The sequence below is a fragment of the Gekko japonicus genome, unplaced genomic scaffold (assembly GCF_001447785.1).
Source record: "Gekko japonicus isolate JY-2015 unplaced genomic scaffold, Gekko_japonicus_V1.1 scaffold79, whole genome shotgun sequence".
NCBI classification, from domain to species: Eukaryota; Metazoa; Chordata; class Lepidosauria; order Squamata; family Gekkonidae; genus Gekko; species Gekko japonicus.
In genome coordinates this window covers 907,303-934,583 of record NW_015167530.1, presented here as the reverse complement: position 1 = coordinate 934,583, position 27,281 = coordinate 907,303, and the positions used below count along the sequence as shown (strand labels likewise).

At 44.2% G+C, this 27,281-nt stretch overlaps 2 protein-coding genes across 2 annotated transcripts in view; one reads left to right on the top strand and one right to left on the bottom strand.

Annotated features, from left to right (window-relative positions):
• LOC107112272 (ubiquitin carboxyl-terminal hydrolase CYLD-like) overlaps window positions 1-3,238 on the bottom strand; it is a 21,110-nt gene extending 17,872 nt beyond the window's left edge. The window contains exon 1 of the mRNA XM_015413397.1: window positions 3,215-3,238. The gene's annotated coding sequence lies outside the window, so the exon portion shown is untranslated. The remainder of the gene's footprint in view (window positions 1-3,214) is intronic.
• A 6,653-nt stretch (window positions 3,239-9,891) lies between these two features.
• Window positions 9,892-27,281, top strand: part of GGT7 (gamma-glutamyltransferase 7) — a 48,430-nt gene continuing 31,040 nt past the window's right edge. The window contains exons 1-3 of the mRNA XM_015413400.1: window positions 9,892-10,049; window positions 21,239-21,467; window positions 24,110-24,261. Coding sequence (XP_015268886.1) covers window positions 9,907-10,049; window positions 21,239-21,467; window positions 24,110-24,261 — 524 coding nt within the window. The 5' untranslated portion in view covers window positions 9,892-9,906. The remainder of the gene's footprint in view (window positions 10,050-21,238; window positions 21,468-24,109; window positions 24,262-27,281) is intronic.

Sequence of the window (27,281 nt, the reverse complement as noted above, 5' to 3'; positions counted from 1 at the left end):
CACCGGATTGAGCATATCTGCTAACATTTTCATGACGTCTGCTCTCTCTTCCAGTTTTGGACTCTGACTACCCGCCAGTTTTGTTTTAAACTTTCTTTGCGAAGCCGCCATTTTATACGATTTTTTACAATTCCAAACCGCTTCTCACGGACTCAAAAAATCGTTGCCTCAATGTCAGAGCTCAAGTAAGTCTCTCAAAACAAAATCGCTACTTGTTTCCCCCCCTGCCCCTTCATTACGCTTATCTGTCCATTCGCATAAGAGGCATCCCTCTTTGCGCTCCACTTTTCCCACAGGGGGTAATTCGCTTTTGAAATATTCCATTTATTTTGAACTCACGTTCATTTTCGGTCATTTCTCTGACCTCGCTAGCAGTAATTGAAATTCCGCTCAATCTCCAGCGCTTGTTCCTGTCGAATCAGCTTGTGCCCGAGGGCCACACAGCGGCAGGACCGTCAGGGCGGAGGGAAGCCTCAATTCTCCGGCATTGAGCCGTCGAAGAGGCTGCCCCTCAAAAGCCCTCTGGCCTGGAGCCTATCGCAAAGGCTCCGTGTGAGTGCTACTTGAGGTAGCACCCCTCCATACCGCTGGTGTGCGGGCCGCTCCCCCGAGATCCGGGGAGAACGACCGCCATCGCTGATACACAAACCGGAAACTCCTAAATCTACATATAATTGATAGGGGTTGTATGGAAATGTTGTAACAATTCAGGCTTGGATCCTATGAGGGAGTTCTGTACTGTAGATCACACTTCTTTTCTCCTTATGGAATGGACCCTTGTGCAAACAGAAGTGTTAGCAGAAGAGGAAGTGTGCTCCACAGCAAGACTAGCATGCATGGAACTTGTTCACAGCACCCAAGCATTAGCATTTATATAGCACTTTTCCTGTTGCTCAAAGCATCCCATGTACTTTATCTCAGTAATCCACAAAACGAATCTGTAAATTAGAACAGTATCTTTGATGTATTGAGAAGTGGAGAGTCAATATCATATATTGAATTGCAAGGTTCCAGCTCCTGTCTCATACTTTTAGAAGAAGAAGAGCTGGATTTATACCCCGCTGTTCATTCGTAGTCTCAGAGCAGCTTGCAATCTCCTTCACTTCCTCTCCATACAACAGACACCCTGTGAAGTAAATAGGGCTGGGAGAGCTCTGACAGAACTGCTCTTGAGAAAACTGTGACTGTCCCAAGGTCATCCAGCTGGCTGCGTGTAGAGGAGAAGTGGGGAATCAAATGCGGCTCTTCAGATTAGAGTCTGCCACTCTTAACCGCTATATCAAAATGGCTTTCTGAGTTTAATTTTATTAGTCTGTTCACTAGAAGCACAGCCTTTCTCTGGTGTACAGAGGCTTCCTCCAGCAGAATACGCCTCTTCCATCAGAGAGCAAGGCTCCTTCTGCTCCAGGAAGACCACACCAGATTCATACATTCTGACCCATTGTGTATAGGGTAAGCTGCTTCCCTAAGGGCCAGACAAACAAGTGATCTGGAGAGTCAGGACAGGAGGACCCATTAGGGTTACCAACTCTGGGCTGGGAAATTCCTGGAGATTTGGGGGGTGGAGCCTTGGGAAGTCAGGGTTTAGGGAGGGGAAAGACCTCAGCAAGGTAGAATGCCGTAGAGTTCCCCCTCCATTGATTGCCATGGCATCAAAACAAGACTACACTGTACAGATCTACTGCAGGCACTTTGCACTACATAACTAATATTATTATGTACTATTTTGTGCACAATTTGAAGCTCATCTATATAGATGTTTAGCCTTTGCCTTGCCTGAACAAAAGTCTATGTTATTATTATTCTAGTGTGTGAGTCAAGGAGACCCCAAGGCATGTAACAGAAAATGCTGCCCCAATAAGGTTTTATGAGCATTCCACCATCTGCCAAGGAAAAACAGCATACAGTGTATGAATCATACAACTGTGATGAAGAAGAATTCACAATTATTTATCTAAAGATGTTATACAAAACATTAATTTCTGAATGTGATTATTACAAGAATTAATACAATAGAACAGAAGCGAAAAGGCGGGACGGTGGTCTCCGGATTGGTGCTGCCGTTTCGACTTCGCATTGACTGTAAGAAAATGTTTTCAATTATCAAAATTAGATGATGTATTATTACCACTGATTTTTTATTGATTGTACATAATTTTGAATTATTTATAAAGGCACAATTTTTAGTCAGAAGAAGACACATTGTCGAAACGGCAGCACCAATTTCGCTTCTGTTCTATTGTATTAATTCTTGTAATAATCAAATTCAGAAATTAATGTTTTGTATAACATCTTTAGATAAATAATTGTGAATGCTTCTTCATCACAGTTGTATGATTCATACATTGAAAGTTCTCTGGACTGTGACCATCTCATTGTTTGCTGAAGGAAAAACAACAACCATCTTTTATTAAATATTTCCCTTTGGCCGTAAAGGACTAGAACACTCGCAAATGCAACAATGATAAAATACAAGAAAATATGGTAATATAAGTTTGGCAGTTTCACCTTAGCTGCTAGTTTCCATTTCCCTTGCTGGGGTAAAAATTACTCCAGCATCTTCAGAATACACACTTTAATTTACAAAAAAAAAGGGGGGGGGAGATGTGAGAAGGGTATAAATACCTTGTTAAGTCTGAGGAATGTACTGAGTTGTAGAAAACAGAAAAGCAAGTTTTACCAATCCCCCTGCCCCTCCACACACACATACACTTATCTGGGTCAATTCATCCCTAACTTTTGGACTAGACTTTTAAGACAGGCATGCTAGGGGCATTTAAAGCTAAAGAAGATGAGAAAATGTTGGGGTGTTTTAAATGAAAATCTTCTCATTACATCTGGCTTTATAATTCTGTGCTTTTAAAACCTCACATGGGAGGAAAGAAAGACAGTTACATCTGTTTGAATATCTTAAAAAGCAGTAGTTCAGAAAGCCATCACAGTGTAGCCCCCCCTCCCAAACCCTAAATTTGCCAATCAAATGCCATGAACAAATACATAATGCAGGAATTGCAACTTATTCCCAGTTCAGACTTGGGGGAGGGGGAACATTATATTCTTCAAATAATGATATAGCTCATCTGAAATTCAACTCGTGTACAGTGACAATACCGTGCTCAGCTTATACCCAAACAGGCCAGGTTTCCCAAGCTTCCTACTACTTCTTTCTGTCCTACTGCCATCCCATAACCTTACAAAGCAGAACTTTGCATACCTGTTCTGGGAAAGGATCTGATTTCTGTTTTGGCGGTTACTGGCAAGAGCTTGGGTTTCTGTTTTTATAAATAGCTCCAAGGGCGTGCCCTGCTTCTTCTGGGGCAGGCCAGCCTCCAGGGAGGGTTTTAAAAATAAAGACAACATTGGTACATCTTACTCCTGACCATACCCTTGGAAATGAGCCCCATGCGATCTTTAAAGTAGAACTGCTGATCATTTACATCATACATTCAGTAGACAGCCTGTGTGACTCCCCCCCCCCCTCATGTTTTTAAAGGTGCAAGCAGAAATGACCTTCTTCTGCAAACCTAGCCCCGGTGGAGCTCCATTATAACACTCTGGTTGCAGGAAAGGGGGTGTTCAATCTTGGCACAAAAGAAGGAGGTTCCTCATGTTGCTTTCCAAGATGTTCATATGTGCCAGCCCCTGGAGTACATAATCACATCCTAGAATGATTGGAACAGTGCTGTTGAATGCAACCGTCCCTATTTAGCAGGAAAAGTCCCTATTTTCTATTATCTGTGAAATCACTTTTCCTATGTTGTCCCTGTTTAGCCATTTTAAAGATGCTTTGTAAAATGCTGTGTTACGCACTGTCATTTTTGCAACTTCTTCCCTAGGATCTCCTTATCTAGAATAGGTGGAATTTTAGTTTCCAAAATGCCCTTATTGCCCACCACGTACACATTGATCTTGTCTGGATCAAGTTTCAGTTTATTAACCCTCATCCGGTCCTTTATTGCCTTCAGACATTGGTTTACTACTTCTCTTCCATTTTCTTTTAGCCCAGAGGGTAGCTCCCTATCTTAACATGGATCAATGCCATGGTAACATTGAGGCTAGACTATCGGATCTCACTTTCAATAGGTCGGCCATTGAGGACAATTCAGAAACTCCACCTGGTACAGAATGCTACAACTTGATCATTATCAGGGGCTATGCAGAGTATGACACCTGTTCTGCAGTCACTCCAGTAGTTATAGATTCAAAGTACTTTTTATCATGTACAAAGCACTTCATGGTCTACCACCCACACATCTGCAGGACTGCACCTCCCACTGTGCTCTGCTTTGCTTATCTCAGCAGTCTTTTGAAGGTGCAACCCTGAAAATGGGTGAGATTGAAAGCTGTTTGTACCCCATTACTCTCTATCATGGTGGATGACTTGTTTGGTCAGAAAGTCTCCCATGTTCCCATCATTCTAGACAATGTGTAAAAAAAACAAATGTTTTTAATTGATGGGGGGGGGTTATAAAGGGATTAAGGTTGTAATTTAGTATCTGTGAATTCCTAGACAGTTCTCATTCTACTGTCACTTTGTGTGTGTTAAGTGTTGTTCTCTAATTTTGTGGACCACTCTTATTACACTGTTAGTTGTATGTAATATACTGTTCTGTTCTTGAGTTGTTTAACTACAACTCTGTGCTAGAAATGGGAGGCTGGATACATGTCTATAGTTATTAGGTATGTGGCATATAGAAATTTCTTTTTTTAGTTAGTGCAGTGCTTACACCACAGCAGCCGCAAGTGGCAACATAGGACTGGGGTGCCCTTTATTCTGGAATGGGCTTTTGTTGGCAATAATCAGTTTCACAGGTTCTATCAGATACAGCAGAAACAGAATTCCTCTGTCCCCTGCTTTCCATTTGACCTAGATGCCTGACCCTTTTCTCTTCTGAGTAATCTAATCCTCATTTCAAAAGTCTGCATTGGGGAAAAAAAATCAGAGACACTTCAGCTCTGCCTTTTGAAAACACCATATTTGCAAAGACAAAGTTATGAGTAACAGGCAACTCCTAAGCTATCTTGACATGGGATGTGGCTTCACTGAACTAATTATGACATAATAACCATACAATAAAGCCCAACTGTTTCAGTAGAAAAATATGTGCGCTGTACCGAAAAAGTTAATTATTGTTTACAATAGTCTAATTCATTGTGTTTCGTGTTTCTTTATAGTTTCTTGGATACGTATACAATAGCCTGTACATTAGGTAGATAGTTTTTAATGAGGTCACTTGGAATGGGGAATTTGGGGCAGAGTTACTTGCCATAGCAAATTAATCCCATTTAAAGGTTGAACAAGATATTACAAGAAGCACAGAGCTATCAAATAGCATGACACAATGTGGGATGTGATGTCACTGCATTGTGTGTTTTCCCATCTCACATAATTGGCTGGAGGGGGGACAGTGGCAGCTCCATGTTCCTTATCAAGTCAAATTTCACCCAAATTAATCAAGGTTATCACTTACAAGCTCTTTAACCGAGCAGACCTAGAGAGAGCTAACTGTCAGCTCGGGGACCCATTCTAATTCAGGGATTTCCTGTTAGGACCCCAGGGCCATGCCTGATTCCAACAACCCATTATCCCAAACACTGTGGTTAGTGAGACCTACTAGGACTGGGCGAGACCCAGGTTCAAATGCTTACTCTGCCATGAAATTCAGCGGGTGACCTTGAGCCAATGACTTTCTCTCAACCTAACCTAGTTGACAAGGTTGCTATGAGAATAAAAGGAACCATGTGCACCGCCTTGAGATCCTTGGAGGAAGGGTGGGATAAAAATAGCAGAAAGCTGAGACACACAGGTGAGCGACTCTTTAACCCACCTCTGTATGAACACAGAGAGGTTCTGTTAGAGGTCTCCCCTTATGTTTCTAAGGTGTTAGGCAAAATGTAGGCAAATGAGGGTGGGTGGTTCAGGAGAATAAAGGGAGAGCTCTTCCAAAACCACAGCAGATGTTGTTCGCACTGAGAACATTGAGGGTCTTGGCTTGTGTGGGACTGAGTCACTGTGAGGAGTTAATTGTGCTTGTCCCTTGTCCAGTTTAAATTATGGCCTCTCCTTGTTAACAATTAAACATTAGGCATTCTTTAGAAAGCCAGTGTAGTGTTGAATGCCCGACTAGGAGCCCTGGGTCTGAGACCCACAGTAATGAATGACCTTGGGCCAGTAATTTTCTTTACTTCAGATCATTGTTCCGTTGATACTGGAGTGGGGTGGGGTGGCAGAACAGAGATGGTCTGAGCAAGGACCATCTTTTAACTGGGATGGCGAATAAGGGCCAGGATGATTCTGGGATTTTACCTTTAGGTTATATTTTATTGGTTTAGCTGGGTTTAACTGAACACCTAATATTTAACCTATTGTATCATGCTCCTGTGCTGTTTGGCTGGGTCAAGCCAGAAAAGGGCAGATGTAGCAGCAGCCCCCTGCCATTCTCAGGCTTCAGGCAAATGCTCTACCCACACATATAGGAGCTCCCCCAGGCCATATGAGAGGGGATTTGGTTCAGTAGTAGAGCACATGCCTCACATGCAAAAGGTCTCCCATTTAATATGTACCAGCTCCAGCGGAAAGGGTCTTGGGTAGCAGCTGATGGGAAGGACTCTGTTGTGTCCGTGGACCGACACTAGAGGTCTACGTCCGGAGTCCCCTAGCTTGGCTTCTAACACAATAGGGGCCAAGGATCCTAGTCCACCTTTTAGTACACCAATAGGAACTTGGGGGGAGATTCAAACCCTCCAGTAGGACTGTGGGTGTGTCTAGGGTGGGTGTATATAATTGGCCCTTGCTGGCCAGTTCTTTGTCTTGTGTTGCACTGAATAAATGTGACTTGTCAGCATGTCGTAGTCCACCTCTCCATGCATCGAACCCAGTACTTTTCAGACTCCTCTCTGCCAGAGACCCTGGACAGCTGCTGCTGCTGGTCAAAGCGCTAGACAGACCCTTCGTTTGACTCAACATAAAGCAGCTCCTTATGTCCATTGCTCCCACAGTGGCACATGGGAAAGATTTACGCAACTCCATGTGTTACCCAAAGATGCCAGGTTGCAACATTTCTTTTGGAAATAATCACATGGCTCAGTGGTTCTCAAACTATAGGTTGCAACCAATGCTCCCTCTAAGCTCTGGGGCCTTGTGAGCAAACATACAACTTGGTGAGCGCCTGGCATTAAAGTTGTGAGCGAGCAATTTGGCTACTGCATACATTAGTTTGCTCTGGAGCCCTCCTTCCTGAGCGGAGACAAAAATGTGTGAGCCGGAGGCTAAAAAACTGAGCTAGCTCACACTGACTCAGCTTAGAGGAAACACTGGTTGCAACCCTCTTGCAGGTGGGTTGTGAGCAATGTTCCCTCTAAGCTTTGGAGTCTTGTGAGCGAAAATTCTACTTCGTGAGCTACCAGCATTAAAGTTGTGAGCAAATGATTTGGCTGCTGCATGAATTAGTTTGCTATGGAGCCATCCTTCCTGAGCTAAGAAAAAAATGTGTGAGCTAGAGGCTAAAAAACTGTGAGCCAGCTCACACTAACTCAGCTTAGGGGGAACACTGGTTGTGAGACCAGGAGACAGGAGGATGAACAATGTGAGCTCAGAGAGAAGGGTTTCTGGGCCTGCCCCTCCCAGTGGAGGGAAAAGGATAGAAGAGGGAGGAGCAAGAAGAAAAATGTGACTTCAAGTCACAAAATGTCCTTAGGTCGGAACTGACTCATAGTGACCCCATCCACAGGGTGTTCTAGGCAAGAGACAAGCAGAGGTGGTTTGTCAGTGCCTTCTTCTGCACAGCAACCCCCGTCTTCCTTGGTGCTTTGCCACACCAGTACTAAATATGGCTGACCCTGCCAATTTCTGACCACCTCAGGTTAAGCTGGACTGTTCAGGCTGTGAGGGAGAAACATGGGGAAAGTAATTTGAATTTTTTATTGGTACGACCCCCCCTCCCCCATTTCTTCTGCTCAGGCAGCGGAAGTCATATCACACGTTATATTTTTAGGAGTACACCTAATATTTTAAGTGTGTACCTAAAAAAATAAAGTGAGATTTGCATTCATATCTTTGTAAATGTAGGCATTCGACAGCACACTAATTAGGAAGGTGATCTTGGCTGTAGTTCCCGTAAATTCATTGGCAAATTTGGGTTTTACCTCTGCATACCATGCAAAATGGCCATGACATTTTTATATAGCCTGTTGATCAGTGTTGCTCCATACCATTTATAAACCTTAAAAATTAAAAATAGAACATAAATGATTCATTCTTAACCAGTTTCATGTCAGTGAGGGCCAAAGCAGCATACAGTTGTTTTTGAAGTGGGCCCCCAAAGGTGGAACAAGTTTCAAAATGGGCTCCACTTTAAAAGTCTGGGAACTACTGATGCAGACAATTTAAAGGCCAGAGAGCCTATCCAATCCCAGGACCTTTTCCTGGAATCCTTGTGAAATCTTTTAACTGTGATGGCGAATAAAGGCCAGGATGATTCTGGGATTTTACCTTTAGATAATATTTTATTGGTTTAGCTGGGTTTAACTGAACACCTAATATTTAACCTATTGTATAATGCTCCTATGCCGTTTGGCTGGGTCAAGCCAGAAACTTGAACAAAGACATAAAGATGACAACAATATGCTGCAAATTACAACATACTGAATAATTTTTAAATGTTTTGAAGGTGTGTTACATAACAGTAAACAAACCCAGGGTACAAGATGTTCTCACCATATATATTAGTAACTACATACCATGACTAAGAACGAATGTATTATCTGCTTCTTCAGTGCTTACGGGACCCGGAATGAACTGAACACAGTCCTTTTGTCCTATATTCTAGTAATTTAATACTGGATCCTGCTTGACGGTTAAACTAATCTTTAGAGGCCTTTTCTGTATGCCCCCACCTTCAGGTAGCTGGCTGTTACCACACAGATGTGTCATGAATCCCATGATTATACCTCACAAATAAGGCCTGGTCTATGCATTCAACACAGGGAGTTGCAATGTTCTGGCAAAGCACTGAGAAGGTAGAACGGTTGGTCAGTCTTTATAGACCAGCACAACTCTCAGCAAACAAAATGGGTAAGAGAAATAATTAAAATTAACTCCCACACATAAATTATCTTATAATTCAAAGGGAAGCACAAGTTAAATAGAATAATAGATTAAAATGTATTTAATCTTCCCCCCTCAAGTGTAAGGTCTGGTTGGTTCACACAGGATAGCAGAGCTCTGACTGCAGGCTCAGGATTCCAGCACAATAGAAAACGTGCAAATCTTTTCTTGGCTGGAGCTGCTGGTCTTCTGTTTAATTCATTTATTTCATTTATACCCCGTCATTCTCCCCAGTATGGACCCAAAGTGGCTTACACCATTCTCCTCTCCTGCATTTTATCCTCACAACAACCCCATGAGGTAGGTTAGGATGAGAGAGTGTGACTGGCCATGATCACCCAAGCAAACTTCTATAAGTACCAGTGGGGATTACAACTCGGGTCTCCGAGAGACCAGTTTGCGGGGAACATTTTCAAAAGAGTGGCTCATTCCACAATGAGATCCTCCACCAGCAGTCGACAGCGCCGCCGCCTCATTCCTCATCCCTTGCACGCGGGAGGCCGTTCCCCGCTGGCTACTCGGGTCGTCTGGATGCGCTCACGACCCGGGAGGGCGGTTCCTGGGCTACAAGACCCGCCCACTAGCCCTCTACCGGCCGCAGCCTGCCATCGCCGTGGCAAGTCCTTCCCCGGGCACCTGCGCCGGCTCCCCTCCAGCCCGGGCTGTTCAGTCACTTCCGGAGCAGGATCCAGCCTGGGCAGAGAGGCACCGGCAGGATGGCGGCGGCGGCGGCGGCAGGGGCAGCCGAGAAGGAGGCGAGTCAGCAGAGCAGCCTGGGCGCCTATTCGCCCGTGGACTACATGAGCATCACCAGCTTTCCCCGCTTGCCCGAGGAGGAGGCGGCGGCGGCGGCGGCGGCGGCGGGGGGGGGCAGCGTTAACGCGGCCGAGAGTTGCCTGCGCTCCAGGAAGGAGGAAGACGCGTTCCTGGGAGAGCAGGACACCGAGGAGGCGGGACGCCTGCCTGCCTGCCTGCCTGCCTGCCTACCTCCATTCGGCCATCCATCCGTGACTCCATCCATGCATCATCTCTCCCTCCGCCGCCCGCCCTCTCTCTCCCTCCTCCCCGGCCGCCTCCCGAGCATCCCTCCTCCCCGCCCGCCTGCCTCTCTCCATCGGTGCATTGCTCTCAGGACGCCCCCCGCCTGCGTCATCCCTTCCTCCTGTCCACAGGCATTTGGCTCCAGCCCAGTCCCCTTTCCATGATGCAGCCATCCCAGCATCCCTGGCCTCAGAGCAGCTGCCCGACCTCCTCCCCATCCCTCGGGCCTCTGGGTGTCTCAGCCAGACTGTCCCATGAATCTGTAGCTCTCTTTTCTGCAGCCATCTTTTCCTATTTCCCCACTCCCCCCCCCCATATTAAGTGATCGTGCTCCGAGCATCTTTTGGTGCATGTATCGTCGTGCTGTTCCTGCCACCTCCTTCCACATCTCTTGCCTTCCCAGCATTCTCCTCTGTCTCCCATTTCATTTTCAGTTCCTTCTCCTTGCTTTCCTCTGAGGGGGCAATAAAGTAAGTGACTTTATGGCTTCTGTCTCTCCAAAGCTTGCAGTCTATAGATGCACCGGCCACCCACATTTTTACTCTTCCAGTAAGCTAGCTCCCCCCAATCTTCATCATCTTCCAAAGTCCCACTTTACTTTGAAAAACTCCCAAGTGCTGTTTAAGGGAACTTTCTGGATCTTATGATTTGCCCTCTCTTATGCTCATGGAATAGCAAGGTGAGATGTACTTAGATGTTGGTCTTTGGAGTGTTGCCAAGTTAATTACTGAGCCTAGTCAATTCCAACCAAAGAATCTGGCAGCCTTCTTCTGTGGAATCCTTTTGGTCCTCTAATGTTTGAAAAGCAGGTGGAAATGGTTTGATAGGACGTATGAGAGCAAAAACTGAACTACTACAAATCTACACACACACCCCATCTATTATTGCCATACCAACAGTAGGTAACACCAAAGAATACACTTCTGGACTTTTTCTAGATTTACACTGCAAGAGCCAGATGAAATTAGACAAGGGCTGTCAAAAAGACCCACACATTTCCTAATTTCAGATTTTGCGGCTTGTTACAATCGATTCATCGTGTACCTTTTTATCCTACCCTTCCTCCAAGGAGCTCAGGGCACTGTATATGGTTTCCCCCCCCCTCCAATTTATCCCCACAACAACCCATGGGAAGTAGGTTAGGCTAAAAGAGAATGACTGGCCCAGGTGGCCCAGTAAATTTCATGGCAAATGGGGATTTGAACCTGGGTCTCCCCAGTCGTAAATCAACACTTATAAACACTGTGCCATGCTGGCTTTCAAGGATTACATGCAGAGGGTAGAGTTTCCATTTGCTTGTGTGTATCAGGCAAGACTGAAGCAGAATGTACCTCTTTTTTTCTTCCTCTCGTAATATTAGAATGGAGCCACCCAGCAAAGCTGACTGAGACTAGGTTCAGGACTGACAATGTGAAGTAAAAGTTCTCCATCCACTGTGTAATGATTTGTAAAGCAAATGCTTGTCTCATCTCCCATAGCCATCTTTTTTTTTAGAGGTGGGGGTGTGGTTCAGAGCATCCACTTGTCCTATAGAAGATCTCTGATTCAATCCCCTGGCATTTCCAGTTAGAAGGATCAGGTATTAGGTGATGCTAGAGGGTTGCTGTCAGTCACTAGATCATACTGACCTTGATAGATCAATAATCTTGGCTTGCTGCACAATAGCTTTATGTGTTCCGCTTTATGTGTTCCCCTCCATTCATCCAGATCATCCCAGGCTCTAATAGAAACAAGTTTGTGTGTGTGTGTGTGTGTTTGTGTGTATGTTTAATATTTTCTTATCCTTCCAGGCCTTTGAAACCTGAAAAGAAATAAAACATTTAATGTCATACCATCGTGTTTACATGTCAGTAGTTTAGCCACATCTGTTGTCACGTGCTTATGCATCATTTGGTTTGAATACTGAAGAATTTCCTGTTTGAAGTTTGTTTGATTGCCTGCCAGCTCAAAAAGCTGTGAAGCATCTTGCTGGGATCTCAGTATCTTTACCAGCCTCTCTGCCTATTATTGTATATGTGGCTCTCCCAGTCTTCAGAAACATTTGGTGTGAAAATTATAATAACTGCAAATACTGACGATTTCTGTTCTAGCTATGTGGAATTTTAATAAAACTATATGTTTGCCATTTTTATAATGGTTATTTATTATAATACTTTATCATATTTCAAATGATCAAAGCATTTCACATGCCTTATTTATTTATTTATTAAATTAGATTTGCTAGGCCACCCTCCCCTAGAAGTAGGGCTCAGGGCGGCTTACAACAAAATGATATACGAATGTCAGATTAAAAGCCTCAAAATATAAAGTACTTGATGTATCTGTTATCATGTCTTGGGTGGGTACATGGAGCTAGTCCTTTTGTGAAAAGGCTTTGAGTAATAATTGCATCTCCCTGCCCCTCTTGCCAGCATTGATCCTTCTAGTACAGGTTTTACTCATTTAATTCATGCCACATACAGCACCCTCTGCCAAAGCTGGTGTATCTTTGTGAAAGACAGATACGTAGCTTTAAAGGTGTCTTTAAATTGATAGGCAAAGCAAGTTGATTAATGATTGAATTTTGGGCTTTTTGCATTTTTTTTGTCAACCTTAAAAAATCCTCTGCATCTGAAGCACACTATTAGTCCTCCCAAAGAGTCATACATATTTTATTAGTCCTCCCAAAGAGTCATACATATTTGGGGAAACTTCCACACTTTAACCTCTCCTCCTTGTATACAAGTATCTCTATTAATAGAGAGGCAGAGCTCCCTTACTCAGTTCCTACTGTTTTTCCATGACTGTGGACATCCACCACCTGGTTATTTCTCTCTGTTGCCCCCACCTCGACTACAGTGGCACTGACAAAATCAAGGGAATTCCTCATTTTGTGTGTGTGGAATATTAATGTGTGCACCAGGAATATATATTCCATTTTGGAGGGGACAAAAATGTATTTATTTATTTCGTTAGATTTCTTAACCGCCCTTCCCTGTTTACGTGGGGCTCAGGGCGGTTTACAACAAAATAATTCAATACAATTTTAAAAACAGTTTAAAACTAGTTTAAAAATACAAGAATTCGATATTAAAACATGCAGCATAAATATTTGAACACTTTAAAAAACAAGATGGCATATCTAGCATTCAGATTTTCATAGGGGTGGGAGGGGACGGTGCTGGGCAGATGTAAGAGAACCGTCGCTGGCCTCAACCAAAGGCCTGGCGGAACATCTCTGGCCTTGAATGCTCTGCGGAACTTTAATGGATCAGACAGGGCACAGATGTCATTCAGCAGAGAGTTCCACCAAGCTGGGGCCAAGGCTGAGAAAGCCCTGGCCCTGGTCGAGGCCAGCCAGATATCTTTGGGGCCAGGAATCACCAGGAGATTCTTATCTGTTGATCTCAATGCCCTTTGGGGGACATATCAGGAGAGGTGGTCCCGAAAGTACATAGGTCCCGACCATTAAGGGCTTTAAAGGTGAGCACCAAAACCTTGACTCTGATCCAGTGCTCCACTGGCAGCAGTGCAGCTTGCACAGCACTGGATGGATATGTCCCCTCCGTGGAGTCCCTGTAAGGACCCACGCAGCCACATTTTGTACCAGTTGGAGCTTCTGGGTCAGTCTCAAGGGTAGCCCTACGTATAGTGAGTTACAATGATCCAACTTGGAAGTGACCTCTATGCTGAGGAAATTGCTAGGGTTTTCCCATGAAAATGTGCAGTTTCACCAGCACAGATAAAATTGATAAGGCTCTCTTCTGAATTTTCTTCTTCTCAGCCATGGCTGAGTGGTACAGCACTTGCTTGGCATGCAGAAGGTTTGATCCCCAGCATCTCCAGTTAAAAGGATCATGCTGTAGGTGATGTGAAAGATCTCTGCCTGAGATGCTGGAGAGCTGCTGCCAGTCCACGTGAACAGTGCTTGACCTTAATGGACCAGTGGCCTGATTCAGTATAGGGCAGACTCACATTTGTCATATGCACCCAACATATCAGCTTCACTAGCATCAAGGTGGTGGTAAAGGAGACAGCAATGGAGTAAGTGGGTAGGTAATGCAGAAGGGTGGCATACGTACTGTCAAGCAATCACCAAGCAAGTCATGATGGGACTGGAGCGATATCTGTTTACAGGGAGATATGGGCCATTATCCAGGTAGATTTGGATAGAGGAGGAGCTGTGGCTCAGTGGGAGAGTCTGCTTTCAGTGGTGAAGGTCCCAGGTTCAATCCTTGGCATCTCCAGTTAAAAGGACCAGGCAGTAGGTGATATGAAAGACCTTCACCCGAGACCCTGGAGAACTGCTGCCAGTCAGAGCAGACAACACTGATATTGACAGACCAGTGGTCTGACTCGGTATAACAATACAAAAATCAGAAAAAACTGTGAAAAGGTGACGCTTCACAGTTTTTTTCCTGATTTTTGTATTGCCTTATGACTGTGCCAATCATTTGACATCATATCTGACTCGGTATAAGGCAGCTTGCAGTGTTCATCAGAGGATCATATCTTCTCCCGCACTAGCTGGAGACATCTAGGGAAAGCATAACTTGTGAGTGGTGGCAGTATGCATGATATGTAGCAGAGGAAAACTAAACGTGCTTGAAAATGCATGTGTCATTTCAGCCCTAGACTCCTGGCAAACAGCACCACCAGGATCTGTCTTGACAATCACTAGTCTAGTTATCTGTAAATGCACTACGGTTGCTGAGGAAAGTGGATGTCCAGGAACATTTTACTAACATTTTACTAACACAACCAGAGACAACTAGACAACATGCTGGAAATGATCAGTGGGTCTTCAGACGTCTAGTATTTAAAAAAAAAAAAAACAGCAGAGGGAGGAATTTGGATTAGGGTTGCTGTGCTGAGATGCAGGGAATGTTTCTTCCTCTCCTGCACAATCGCATGTGTAGAGACTAGGGTTGCCAACAGGCCTGGAGAAGTGTCCTGTCCCTTTAACAGAGGCTTCATGTGTAGAAATGGCAAGCGAAGGTTTTCATCACCTGGTAAATAACATCCCATTAAGCCACTATTAAAGGGACAGGACTCCTTTCCCCTCCAGACTACTCTAGTAAGCCCTGACTACATTGACACATAAATGGATGTTACAACATCTTTGCTCTACAAGCAGTCATTCATTTCCTGGATTGTCTTGTCTATGCAGGAAAATCCAGCTGAGAAAGAATATCCAATAGCATGTGGATGCAGCTCCCGAATAGCTATTAGCCCTGGCCTTGCACAAAGATAAACTTCCATTGTGAATGGAATGTGTCTTAATGTTCCATTCGTGTTCTTGGCTAAGCAGAAAACCAACTTTTGTGGGGTCAGTTTCACTCATGCGGTAACACCTTGTGCTTCAAAACGATTTTGAAACAAGCAGAGGAACAAATGAGCGTGGGCTGTTTGTAGAAAAACAGAGGGTTGCATTGCTCCCATTACTCACTAGCTCTGATAGTCATCAAAAAAGGTGGAGCCCACAGTTCCCTGTGCTGTACTGTTGGGGAATGTGGGATGGTATGCAAGATACACAGACGGAGAGGGGTCAGGAAAGAGCGTGTTTGCTCTCTTTTGAGTTTCTGGCAATATTGATATCCTTTCTGGGTGGCCCAATTTCCAATGTGGATCTTAGAAAACTGTTCACAGTTTTATAGAGATTGCAATGTCTACTGAGTCCAAATCCCCTTTGCTTTTATTGCACTGACTGCCTGCTGATATAGAAAACATGGATGGAATTGTATCCAGACTAGCATTTCTGCAGGCATAAGGACTTCTACGCATGGAGCATGATTTTCCCATCCCCTTTCCAATGTTCCCTCTAAGCTGTGGAGTCTTGTGAGCAAAAATTCTACTTTGTGGGCCACTGGCATTAAAGTTGTGAGCGAGCAATTTGGCTGCTGCATAAATCAGTCTGCTCTGGAGCCATCCTTCCTGAGCGAAGACAAAAATGTGTGAGCCAGAGGCTAAAAAACTGTGAGCTAGCTCACACTAACTCAGCTTAGAGGGAACACTGCCCCTTTCCCTTTTGAGCTGCTGTGGGGGAGGCATGGCAGCAAAATCATGCTCTGTGGGTAGAAATGCTTGGTCTGCGGGAATACTAGTGTAGACCCAAGCTATTGTTGGGAGTCATTTCCTTTGCTCCCCAAGCAAATCATCAGCACTGTTAGCACCCTGACCCTGTTTGGCAGAAGTTCCTTTTGGAGCATAGCTATATGTTCTTCTTGGGTCTATGCAGTCAAACATGTATTCTGAGCCCATACTGGGGTGGGAATTTAACCCCAGGCTCATGTAGGACTGATTTGCGTAGCAATCATTAATGTCAATCAAGAACCAAAAGGGTGAGAAGAAAGTCTAAAGAAGGGCCAATATTAAAAACCTAGTTATAACTTATAATACACAAAAATACAAGTATTTATTAGAAAGACAGTTAAAAACATACATAAGGGCCCAATGAAAGCCTCGTAAAAAGTATAGCCTAAACACATGACCTGACGTGTTTCTGCTCTATTTGGGCCTTCAGAGGTCAAACAATATTAAGGTATACATAACTTAAATACATATTGCAATAAGATAACCAATAAGTGAATATTGGACCAGGAAGAGGAAGGTTAAGCAGCAAGATCTAAGGACCCATGACAAAGATGTTTGTGAGGCCTCAAAAGGTGAAAGTCATGTGTCTGGTGCCAAATGCACAGTTGCTGAATTAGAACATCTTCCAATTTAGGTCCAAAAAGCACCTGTGTGGCTATCAAAGTCAGAGCCAGAGTGTCCACAAGCAAATAGCTCATGCAGGACCGATTTGTGTAGCAATAATTAATTGCTTAATTAATTAATTAATTAATTTCACTTTTACCCCGCCCTCCCCGCTAGGCAGGCTCAGGGCGGCTTCCAAGAACTGACAAGCAGTATACATTCATAATAGATTATAAAACATCAATTAAAACACAGCAATCAATATAAAACATTCATTAAAACATTCATTAGATGGCAATAGAACTAAGGTGCAATTTAAGGACACATTCGGCAGTACCACCGCATTAGATCATATAGGATCGGAGTTCACTACAGGGCGCAGCTGGTAAAACGTCGCTCCTATTGGAATGCCTGCCTAAAAAGTTCTGTTTTCACGGCCCTGCGGAACTGTGACAAGTCCCGCAGGGCCCTGATCTCGGCAGGGAGCTCGTTCCAGTAGGACGGAGCTACAAACAAAAAAGCCCTCGTCCTGGTTACCATCAACCTGACTTCCTTAGGGCCAGGGAGGGCCAGGCGGTTAATGTGCAAGGAAAGGGATCTTCAGCCCCCCCCCATGCTGTTTGCCAGATCTGAAACAGCTTTGGGGGTGCAATTTGCCCCTTTGGGGGGCTCCATGTGTCCTGATGGGGTACACCTGTGGGGCCAACAGCACCCTTGGAACCATTTCAGGTTGGGAAAATAGCATGGAGGAAGACTTAAGTTCCCTTTCCTTACATTCCGTGGTCTAGATCTAAATCAGACACATAGAATTCACAATACGTATTGGATCACATGGACCCAGGGAGAACTTGGGGAAAACATGTTGTTAGGCCCTTATGCACATCTCTGGCTTGGGGAGCTAAAACCCTGAAGGCTTTAGGAAACCGACTGGTTATTCCTAAATTGTATTTTAGGGTTGTGAGAACTTTCAGGGTATCACTGAGTGATGTCACAGACAAAGCAAAATAATGTTCTAATGAGAAGTAGAGAGCAGAGAAGACTGAAATTCTGATTTCCCCCCCAAATTAAAATTCAACTACCTTTTATAAAGAGCTTAGAATATGCTGCTTTAGAAGCACAACACTAGCATTTGGTTTATGTACTGATTTCTTGAACTCAGCTTGAGACTGGTGGTTAATTATGGGTCACAATTTAAAAAATATTCTCAAATCAAATACATTTGGATTTCTAGTGCCTTTTTTGCTGGTAAATCTACCTGCATCTGAAAGAGTATTACTTTAAACAGAGCACTGTTGTTTGTGTCACATATTTCAGTGTATGATGATATGCATCGCAATGTGGAACTGTTCTTAAAGTGTAACATTTTACTTAATGTGTTTTAGAATAGTGAATCCTTAGGACAAAACAGAGCTTAAGTGAGCAGGTTTCCTTATCTTTGGCTGCATGTGTTCTTCGTTTGTTGTGATGATGATCCAGGCTTCAGTGGTTATCAAGCAAGTTCTGCCAAGAAAACTGTGTAAGAACACATGGCTCTTTCCAGTTTTGAATAATCATTTCATTAGAATACATTTACATGCAATGTTCATTTCACTTTTCTTTCTGACCCCTATTAAGCAGTGGGACCATTATGGTGCCAACCAAGAGTTACGTAAATATTTGGGTGTCTTTTTTATTGTCTTTACAAGGATGTTTAAACGTGACCATTTTGCATTTTGATTCATGTTTGGGGAGTTTTAAAGGAAATGAACTGAGAGTGAAAGAATGGAATTGTGATTACATACATGGGTGTTAAAGAGATCAGATGCAGTTCATGCACTGTGTTGTTCCACTGTCACTGATCCATATTTACACAGCAGACAGGGTAACTGCATAACTGGTTTAGATCAGGAATGTGTTCAGTGAGTTTCCTGGTTCAAGAATTTAGGAACTGCCAGATTAGGCCAAAGCAATCCATCCAACATCTGTCCATGACAGTGACCCCAGGAAGATGTAATGGAATATAGTCATTCCTTTTTATTTCCTCTCAGCATTGTGAGTGCTCCTTGGAGAACAAGGCCAAAGTATAAAATTACCCTTATAAACCCTTATAAAACCTTATAAACCTTATAATTACCCTTATAAACCCTGAATATGAAACTTACATTTTTAGCTGCTATGGCTGATATTGGTAGACCCATCCTTCATAAATTAGTCTCTTGCTTCTAAGAAGCACCCAAACTTGGAACCATCACAACATCTACAGGCAATGAATTCTGTCTATTCATTGTGTGCTGTGTGAAAGAAGGCACTGTCAGAACTCAGCAGGTTCAGAATAGGGACTTAACAACTAAAAGTCAGCCTTTGTCTCCCAGCCATTTCAGTGCTGCAAATACAGAGTTAATCTGGAATCATGGGTGCTTCTGAAACTTCTGGGGAACATTTAGACTGAAGGAAACAGGTAAACAGATGCACAATATGTTCAAAATTCATGACCTGTGAAGGACAACCTTCCTCCACACAATTCCCGCTATGCCATGAAGGTTGCTGGATGATCTTGGGCCAGTTACTCTCAGCTAAACTTACCTTACAGGCAGTGTTCCCTCTAAGGTGAGTTAGTATGAACTAGCTCACAGTTTTTTAGCCTCCAGCTCACACATTTTTGTCTTAGCTCAGGAAGGATGGCTCCAGAGCAAACTAATTTATGCAGTAGCCACATTGCTTGCTCACAACTTTAATGCCAGGAGCTCACAAAGTAGAATTTTTGCTCACAAGACTCCACAGCTTAGAAGGAACATTACACAGGGTTGTTGTGAGAATTAAATGAGTTGGGGAAGAACATGTATGAGCTCCTCAGAGGAAGGTGAGATAAAAGTGTACTAGACAGATAGAAAGGTGAGGTGACCCAGAACTGAGCATCAGCAGCATATATGGCTATTCTTATAATTTAAAGATTCACATAGTTAGATTGCACTGAGCATCTTAAAATGATATTGAATCATATACACTGTGTCATGCATCTCAATATAACCAATGTGTTCCTAAAGAGTGAAGGGGGCTTCAACATGTCTCCCTCTTTTGCGGGTAGGGGGAGCTCTTTCCTTTTCAATTATTTCTACTTAACTGGTTCACAAGTAGGATAAATCCTGTCCAAACAGGACCCCAGTGGATGCATGGAAACTGTAATCATCAGCTTGTTTGCTAAATCATCTAAGGTTACATGGAGGGTTTCAGAAACAGGGCTCCATCTTTCATCGGTTTTCATACCACTCATGCATCATAGGAACATCATATATTTCATTCTGCATGCTGAGTTACTGTTGTAAAGAATTGTATGGGATCATATGAAAGATTAGACCCCTTGCTTTTTAAAAAATAAAAGAGTGAACTTTTAGTTTTGATAACATTGCTATTTCTACCATGACACACACAAAAGTAACCACATCAAACCAAACACTGCTTTTTTCAATTTGTCTCTGCATTTTTCCCCATTTAATTGTGTCTGTCTACCCATTGCCAGCTATTGTGCTTATACAGCTATCATGCTATAGCAGTAATTCACAACTGGATTGGCTAGTTCACCCAGGAAAATGCAGTATGCATGCACATGAAATTAAATGAAGTGTGCATGCACATGAAAGCTTATACCCAGAATTAATCTTTGTTGGTCTTAAAGGTGCCACTGGACTCAAACTTTGTTCTGTAACTTCATACCAACATGGCTACCCCACCTGAACCACTTCCAGATGGTCACTGTAGCACACTGATTGCACAATATCCGCCAAAGTATGGATGCAGCCAAAGGCTAGACCTTTAAATTGTATTAAGCATCTTACCTCTCGATACGGAAATGTTTTCTTGGCATCCCTACAGCTGTGGTTTTTCCCAGTATCATAAGAACACATTGCAGGCAGGGTCAGGGTGCAAGCAAAAACCATGAGCAGCGGGTACAAAGGACAAGTGATGTTCCACGTGAGCACATGGAGTTGCCTTCCACTGAGTCAGATCATTGGTCTATCAAGGTCAGTATTGTCTCTTCTGAGTGGCAGGGCTTCTCCAGAGTCTCAGACAGAGGTCTTTCACATGACCTTTTACCTGAAGATGCTAGGGACTGAACCTGGGCCCTTCCTCATGCCACGCAAATGCTCTGCCACTAAGCCAAAATCCTCTGCTAGGATGTAGACTGCCTCTCCCACTTCACTGTAGCACTGCCTTAAGACTGCCAAGAGTTAATGAGAAGCCTGTGTAAGATGAACCCATAATAGCTGCAACTGAGCCAGAAAATCTGAAAGCACAGGCTGAGAAAGGAGGCAACAGTCTTTGGAACAGGTGCAGGTGTAACAGGTGTGTCTGCATATGCTTTGGAAGAAGAAAAAAGAGTCTGTGTCTGTTCAGCATCTCACTCCAATTTGCTTCTCCCCCTCCGTCCTTCTTGAATGAAGATCCAGACTCCTTCTTAAAATCAGCTCGCCTTCAGCGTCTGCCTTCATCTTCCTCGGAAATGGGCAGTCAGGACGTCTCACCACTTCGGGAGACCACCAAGGACCCATTTTCTGGGGACTGCAGCTGTCGCCAGGACGGTCTGACCGTGATCATCACCGCCTGCCTAACGTTTGCTACAGGAGTCACTGTGGCCTTAATCATGCAGATCTATTTTGGTGACCCCCAGGTAAGGAGTGATCTTTGGTTGTTTTTCTTCCTCCCCTGGATGTGAACATTGTGCTGACTTCCAAATGAATAAGAGCAGATTCTAGTCTTGCAGGGAACCCCTAGATTCAAGTCCAGCAGTACCTTAAAGACCAAAAAAATATCCCAGGGTACAAGTTTTCAAGGGCCAAATCTCCCTTGGTCTTACTTATTTGTGGCAGGGTATGAGCTTTCGTGAGCCATTGATCACTCCTTCAGATACAGCTAGAATGTGAATGTAATTGAAAGTGTATTCAGACACTGCTACCCCCATAGGAAAGTGGAGTGATTTCAGATACCAAATGACATTAGCAGGCAAATAACACTAGCAGGTGTGATTGGGTTAGGTGCGATATGCAGGGAGGTCCGTAGGCGTGGAGAAATCAGCATTGGTAATGAGACAGGAAGCCTAGGTCTCGATTCAGTCCAGGTGGATGCATTGTCTTGAGCTAAATCACTCCACTTTCCAATATATAGGACAGATGGACTCACATTCTATCTGTATCTGAAGAAGTGAGCAATTCCCTGCCACATATTTTGTTAGTCTTTAAGGGGCTTCTGGACTCTTGCTCTTTTCTACAGCTACAGACAGACTAACACATCCACCCATGTTGATTTATTTCCTACGTGTATCTGACAAAGGAAGCTTTGACTTTTAACAGCTTGTACCCCAAAAAACTTGCTCGCCTCGAAGGTGCTACTTGACTCGAATCTAGCTCTTCTGGCAGACCAACATGGCTGCCCTCCTGAAACTACATTGCATGGAACAGTTACTCACAAACAACAGTGTCATTGGAAGTGTAATCGGGCACTGCCATCTCTACCCTACAGAGCCTCTTCAAAAACAAATGAGGTCTTTTTGCTTATAGTAGTTTTTATGGACAGTTATTAAGTGCTTTGAACTCTTCTTGGACTGTGGTTACTTTGAACGGGATATGTTGTTTGTGCAAAGGAGCCTCAATTCCTGCCCACTTTCTTATGCACCTCTGCGAGTACAGCTTGGGCGAGTAGCTTTCATGTAGCCCATAAAGGTATATCCTGAAGATATTTTCACATCCTGAAGGTATTTTCACAAGAACCTCCTTCCTCCAGGGAGCCAAGGGTGCTCCCACACTGATCAGAAATGTGCATTCTGTTTAAAATTGTATTCTTTGTTTTTCTTTCATGAACGTTCAGAAGTGTATGAGAGAGATAAAATGAAAATATCACCTGTGAAAATACCCATAGGGCCTAACTAAACACTATACTCAAATGCATGTAATACAATCCCAGTGGCCTGCTTTTTAGAGAAAAGCTGTTTCTGGAGAGGGCGATTTGGAGTGGAGAAATGGGTCAGTGAATGCTTCACACTGTTTCATGCTTGTCATTTCTCTCCTCCTACTCTCCCCCACCCCTCCAAGCCATTACCTCCCTGCTCTGTGGAATTCCAAAACACATTTGCACTCGTAAGCAGGCATATGTCCCCCAAAGAGCTTTACGCTCATCTGAACATCATCTTCTGGCAGTCCCTGGCCCAAAAGCTATTCACCTAACCTTGACCAGGGCCAGAGCCTTTTCAGCACCGCCCCTGGCCTGGACTGGCGGAACATGCTCCCACTTGAGATCAGGGCTCTGTGGGATCTATTACAATTCCACAGGGCCTGCAAAATAGAGCTTTTCCGCCAGGCCTTTGGTTGAGGAGGTTCAATTATATTGGCCTCCCCTGCTTGAACTTGCCTATCCTGGGCATTATAGCATTCCTATGTTTCTGACAGCAATTTGGTCCACTTGTTCAAATTATTTCCCCTTGGCACTTTCACAGTGTGCACTTCGGGCATATGAAATTATTTGGGTCGCCATCGTGTTTTAAATGTTTTAGTATTTAAATTGGTATTAGATTTAAATGGGGCTTATAATATCTTTATACCTATCATTTTTATGATTGTAACCCACCCTAGGCCTGCTCGCTCCGGAGGGCGGGATAGAAATTGCATAAAATAAATAAATAAATTTTGAACTCCATCGTGGAAAAAGCAGCTTGGGGGCAGTTTGGAGTGGAGAAAAGGTGAACAGGGAAAGACGTTAAGTATCCTTATTAACTTTTCAGTTCCAACAGTCCCCTTCCTGTCCTAAGCAGCTTTTCTCTCTCTCAAAAAAAAAAGGGAAGGCGTTTGAACTAAGCTGATTCACACATTACAATGTGCACAGGCTGGATCCAAGTATACATATGAGTTTTCCCAACAGGCCAAATAGTGCCCCTACCTGACCATTTCAGGTTAGGAAAATGGCATGTCCTAAAGCAAGGAAATGCCTACACTAGAATAATTTTAAAAATTGGGGGAGGGGGGCTTTTAAAATTCAACTAATGGCTCAGAGATGGAAGGGAGGAGGATGCTGGGTTTGCTGGCCACATGAGGAGTCAGCATAAGTCGGCTGTGACTTGACAGCACTTTCCACCACTAATGTGCTCATAGTACTCTCTGATCTGTGCCCTTGATCCTCACATGGCTTCATTGCACAAGGAACTTGGGACCACCACTGGTCAGCTAGGTGGATCATTTATATAAAAAATCATATTTTCTCAGTAAAAAAATGTTTCTGTTCCTGAACCTGGAAAATGTATCCTCAGAATATGGCTTCTTGCAGATATTCCATCAGGGTGCCGTAGTCACTGATGCTGCCCGCTGCACTGCCCTGGGGATCGAGGTACTGAACAAGCAAGGCTCCTCAGTGGATGCAGCCATCACCTCCGCCTTATGCTCAGGAATTATTAACCCCCACACAGCCGGCATTGGCGGGTAGGTGTTCTCCATAATCTTCTTTGCTTATAATGTTCCACCTTCTTATGCCACACCCGGAAACCTCATTAGAGCTATATTTCGATCTCCACGTGGATTCCCTTCACTGGGAGGGAAATGGTTTTAGCCCCGTAATCTTTGAGCCTCAGCAAGAAAGGCGGACTATAAATAAAGTAAATGTAAGTAAAGACTTATTTTAGTGGGGTCCGTCTTGTTGTCCTCACTGTTTTGAAAAAGTGCTTCAGTCATTTTGCAGAAATCAAATCCAAATTTTAATAACTGGCGTTCATGTGGCAACCTGGAGGCTGACTTTTGTGTGCATCTTCTAACAGGGCATGCAGCACTGTAGCCGGCCTTTCTCACCCTCTGGGGTTGCCGTATTGCTCACTGGGAGGGTTTTTTTTTGGGGGGGGGGGTTAATGGAAAATCAGTGGTTTCCCTCATAATCCACAGAAACTTCTGCAACCCTGTCACCAAGCCCAAGTGTCAGTGTTTAGGAACTTTTAGTAACAAAAACATATTAGTAGAACAAGAACAATTAGTGTTAAATTCAGGATCTTTTACCTACTTAAAACAAGCACCTTCCTCAAATAGAATAACTTACTTCAAGGTATAGCTTTATTCCTTTAAGGGTCTTGTCACACTTAGAGACACAGTGGCTCTGGGTGCTCTTGAAGCTCAAAAATTGGATCCACCCACCAGTGGCATTTTTTGGCTCCAGGATATTTTTTTTCTCTGATTCTCAAAATAAGTTCTCTTTTGTTAAATGGAAATCATAAATTATGTGGCTGTTTTTGGGGAAATTCTTAGGTAGGGCAAATCCAAACCGGGTGGGATAGAGCAACCTTTGGCCCCACCTGGCGACTGTCCTGACTTCATCACAGATTGAAAATGTCATATGCTGGATTTTGTAACTAAACCAATAATTACAGCCTAATAATACAGCTGCATGTCAACTGCTCAAATGACAAATGACTGTTAACATGAACTTTAGGAGCTGGTTCACACCAGATAATTTCCTTCCATGCTTCACACAACAGCAGCAATTTATAGTACTCTTAAGTTTATATGGTGTAAAAACCAGAAACACATTTCTTTGAAAGCAAGCATGACTTTGAATGTTACCCAGATGCACTAAAGGAAGGACATGGGAGTGTCTCATTCGTTTTCTTTTCAGTGCTTCTAAAGAAAACATCCAGATGGGGGCTCCCATTGTTTCCAGTTCAATGCTGTCACACACAACCAATGTCATAGGAAATTTCCTGAGGAATAGCAGGCATCTCCCCCCCCCCCAACCACTTCCATGCTCAGAGACTTGGGTGGTAGAGTCTGCCATCATGGTGGTCCCTGTCAGCCACATCCAGATACTCCATCTCTCCCTATTTTCTAGCACCATCCTTAGAAGGCACTGCAAAAACTGAGCTCTGACATGGGTGGATGCTATGAGGTTGGATCCTGTGATTCATCAGCAGCATGTGTTGACGAACACTGATCTTCCCGGTGTTCCCCAGGGCCAGGCCAATGATTTTAATGACCCTAGGCAATTTGGAGGCCCAAGCCCCCATGCACTGTGGGACACAGCACTCACCTCTTCACCTCCCACTTGCCCCAGAGTGAGGCAAGGCAGTGTTTGCCCTCTTCAACACTCAGGGCTCCTCAAAAGTCGAGAGAAGCCTGGGCCACTTCCATTTTTTGAGGCTCCCAGTATGCAATTATATGTATAACTTCATTTGGAGATAATATCAGAAGTCTAAATTTGAGGCTCTCTACGAGTGTGGCACCTCAGCCAAATGCTCCTCCTGCTCTCCCCCTTCGATAGGTCCTGCTAAGCTGCCTACTAGCACAGATTGACGAACACTGATCTTCCCGGTGTTCCCCAGGGCCAGGCCAATGATTTTAATGACCCTAGGCAATTTGGAGGCCCAAGCCCCCATGCACTGTGGGACACAGCGCTCGCCTCTTCACCTCCCACTTGCCCCAGAGTGAGGCAAGGCAGTGTTTGCCCTCTTCAACACCCAGGGCTCCTCAAAAGTCGAGAGAAGCCTGGGCCACTTCCATTTTTTGAGGCTCCCAGTATGCAATTGTATGTATAACTTCATTTGGAGAAAGTATCAGAAGTCTAAATTTGAGGCTCTCTATAAGAGTGGCACCTCAGCCAAATGCCCCTCCTGCTCTCCCCCTTCGATAGGTCCTGCTAAGCTGCCTACTAGCACAGAGGCACACAGTGCTCCTCGCCCCTCCAACCCCTCACTCCCCCCCCCCAAGCTTTGGACCAGGCAGGAAGCCATCACAATAGACCTCCAGCAGAGCAACCATGTGAAGCAGTGAAGGAAGAATGAGAAGGTCTGGGAGCTGGGAGAGAGTAGTCTCCCTCGCGATCCCCCTCGAAATGACCTCTGGTCTGCACACTGGGCAGTAGGAATATCTCCTGGGCTGCCACTTGGCAGACTGGATGCTTTGGGCTGGCAAGGGAGTGCATGACATAGCTGGTTGGCGCTCCTCCATGGTTGGTGCCCTAGACAATTGCCTAAGGCTGCCTAAGAAGACACACCAGCCCTCATAGAATCAAAGAATCTCAGAGTTGGAAGGGGCCATACAGGCCATCTAGTCCAACCCTCTGCTCAATGCAGGATCAGCCTAGAGCATCCCTGACAAGTGTTTGTCCAGTTGCCGCTTAAAGACTGCCAGTGAGTTCCCCTCTGCCCAGGAGTCCTTTCCAGCCATAGGGAAGTTTATTCTCAGGGTCGTAGGACCCACATGAAGTAATAGCCATACAGGCTGAAGTTAGCAGGGAGAAGGGGGTAAAATCACTCCCTTCCACCTTTTCCATCAGTGGCACTCTGCTGAGAAATGGAAAGCCAGGAGTATCTGCAGTCCTTGAATGGGAGCCCTCTCTTTGTCTCTTGCACACATCCATGTAAAGGTCCATGCAAGGATACCATTTCTCACACTGCAACTGCTGTAATCTATACTACATTTCTGATAAAATATTGTGAGGTGATTATGTTTTTCTAACATAG